Source organism: Giraffa tippelskirchi, chromosome 5, assembly GCF_054371585.1.
Source record: "Giraffa tippelskirchi isolate mGirTip1 chromosome 5, T2T-mGirTip1v1.2.pri, whole genome shotgun sequence".
In the NCBI taxonomy this organism is placed as follows: domain Eukaryota; kingdom Metazoa; phylum Chordata; class Mammalia; order Artiodactyla; family Giraffidae; genus Giraffa; species Giraffa tippelskirchi.
Genome location: NC_137279.1, coordinates 177214154 through 177216843, shown reverse-complemented (window position 1 = coordinate 177216843; position 2690 = coordinate 177214154). Strand labels below are relative to the sequence as shown.

Below are 2690 nucleotides of genomic sequence, written 5' to 3'. Positions count from 1 at the left end.
CCACCACATGAGAAGAGTTGACTCATTGGAAAAGACCCTGATGCTGGGAAAGATTGAGGGCAGGAGGAGAAGGGGATGGCAGAGGATGAGATGGTTGGATGGCATCACTGACTCGATGGACACGAGTTTGGGTAAACTCCAGGAATTCGTGATGGACGGGGAGGCCTGGCGTGCTGCGATTCATGGGGTCACAAAGAGTCGGACACGACTGAGCGACTGAACTGAACTGAACTGATACACGAATAACAACCTTTCCAGTTGTATTGCTAGCTATTCCTTTCCAGAGAGCAGAATGGCTAAGTGGAAATGGTCTCAGTTGTTTGCTTGGTAATTGAGGTGTTAGGAAAAAGAAGTCAACTATAACCAGAAGAATGACAATGTTTACGTAAAGCAAGCAGTGTATCAAGCACTGTTTTGAGAATGTTACCTACATTGACTTCTCATAACAATCCTACAAAGTGATAGTATGTTGCAAAGTATGAGCTCTGACCCACTACAATTTGTTTTGGGTGACATTTTACCTGTGTACTGAGAGACCCCCTCAAAGTATCACTTCACCATAGCAAGGGCTCATCATGGAAATACTGGCTGGACTATCACCAACCCTTGAATCCCATTCCAAAGGTCACCTTTCCTTTACCCCGAAACTATGTTTCTTTAGATCTGTTCATGCTCTTGATTAAGATAAAATAAAGTTCACTAATCGGGTCCTATGAGCCATCTTGTCCCATCTACCTAGAGTTGATTTAATAGGTCCAGTCCTCATGAGTTCAGTTATTCAACATTTGCTTTCAGTAAATGCTTTGATTTGTCAGACTCTTGGCTGGGCCCTGGGGAAACAGGAAAGAATTAGACATGGGTCTTTCCTTGGCAAGATGTCCATAGCTTAGTCTCTTGATACTTAAAGACAACCCACTGGAGCCATCATCTTGTCCCACCCAGGTACTTACTTTCACATATCATCTCCCCTAAGAGTGAGTGATTCTTGCCTGTCCATAGGGTTACAGGAGGGAATGGGGTGGAAGGACCACAGAACCTATGGTTTCAGGTCTGGTTGTAGCCTTCTGTGTTCCTGCCCCAGCCTGTTAGCTTGAAGAAAGCCCTCTTTACATCTTTGTTTCTGAGGCTATAGATGATGGGGTTGAGAAAGGCAGAGATGACATTGTAGAACAGGGCCATTTTCTTGTCCCGCTCTGGGGAGGCATTGGCCCCAGGGTTCATGTACATAAACATGGCAGGTCCACAGAACATGGTGACCACAGCGATGTGGGAGGCACAGGTGGAGAAGGCCTTGAGCCGACCTTGGGCTGAGCGAATTCTCAATATGGTGGTAAAGATGCGGATGTAAGAAGCCAGAATGAAGGAAAGAGGTACCAGAAGAAGGATGAAACCTAGGATGAAATCTACTTGGTCATTGAGGGATGTATCTGCGCAGGCCAGCTTCAGAACAGCAGGAACCTCACAGAAGAAGTGGTTGATCTCATTGGGGCCACAGTAGGGCAGGCGCATAGTGAAGACAGTGTAAACTAGAGAGCAGCTGACCCCCCACAGTCCACAAAAGACCACCATTGTCCCACACAGCCATGGGCTCATGATAACCTTGTACCTGAGTGGGTAGCAGATGGCCACATATCTATCATAGGCCATGACAGAGAACAGCCAGCCCTCAGTGATGCCCAACACCAGAAAGATGTACATCTGGGCCACACACCCAACATAAGAGAGAGTTTTCTTCTGACAGACCAGATGCACCAACATCTGGGGCACAGTGGTGGTGACATAGCTCATGTCCAGCATGGAGAGGACACTGAGGAAAAAGTACATGGGTGTGTGGAGGCGGGAGTCCAAGTGGATTAAGGTGACAATGAGCCCATTGCCCACAAGGGTAGAGAGGTAGAGGAAGAGGAAGATGTTGAAGAGGATTGCATTAATTTGGGAATCCTTAGAGAAGCCCAGAAGAATGAACTCAGACACGGAGCTCTGGTTCTCCCAGAGGAAATCCTGCATTTTCCTTCAGCTGCAGAAAGAGAAATGAACCGACTATTGGTCCAGCTTAGGATGCATATCAATTACCATGACTGTTCAGTTGTTGGCCAGGTCGATGATTTTATTTAGATACTACTCGGGATTAATATCAGGGCATTGACTGAGGTCTATCTAGAATGAGGCTAAATTACGGAAGGGGAGGGAAAACTTTATGAGATTTTCATTTTCTCAAGTGTGAATCTTTCATCAAAACTTCCAGTTTCTCATTTTGTTCCCTCTCTTAGTCCTAGCAAGGCCATCTGCTTTCTTGTGCTTCAGGAGCCACCATCGCACAGTGCATTGCTTGAGGTTCTTCTGCCTTAATCTTGGTGTAGAGTGTGATGATGAAGATTTGAAGTTTCCTTCTCCTTCCTGTGAAAAAAACAAATCACTCAAAACTCTTTCCTTTGGTGCTTTAAACTTCAGACCACTACATATATATAGGCAGTGCAAGTCAGAAATATGGGCAAGATTATATGACTCCAGAAACATGAAAAATTTTTTGAAAGTTTTACCCAGGTCTGTGTTTCTTGAATCTTTGGTGTCTCTGGAAGCTTCCTCGTATCTGATCTTATTTCAGATGGAGTTGCTCACCACTGGGCCTCTTCCTGGCCTTATTCACAACTGAAAAGAAGTTTTCCTGCTTGACCTTCAAACTATAATTG

General features: G+C 45.3%; 1 protein-coding gene across 1 annotated transcript; it reads right to left on the bottom strand.

The window, feature by feature from the left end:
- Positions 1-1044: 1044 nt before the first annotated feature.
- On the bottom strand, positions 1045-2007 carry LOC145505302 (putative olfactory receptor 2B3). The gene has a single exon (XM_081487023.1). The coding sequence runs from the start codon at positions 2005-2007 to the stop codon at positions 1045-1047; it is 963 nt and encodes a 320-aa protein (XP_081343149.1).
- Between the last annotated feature and the right edge of the window lie 683 nt (positions 2008-2690).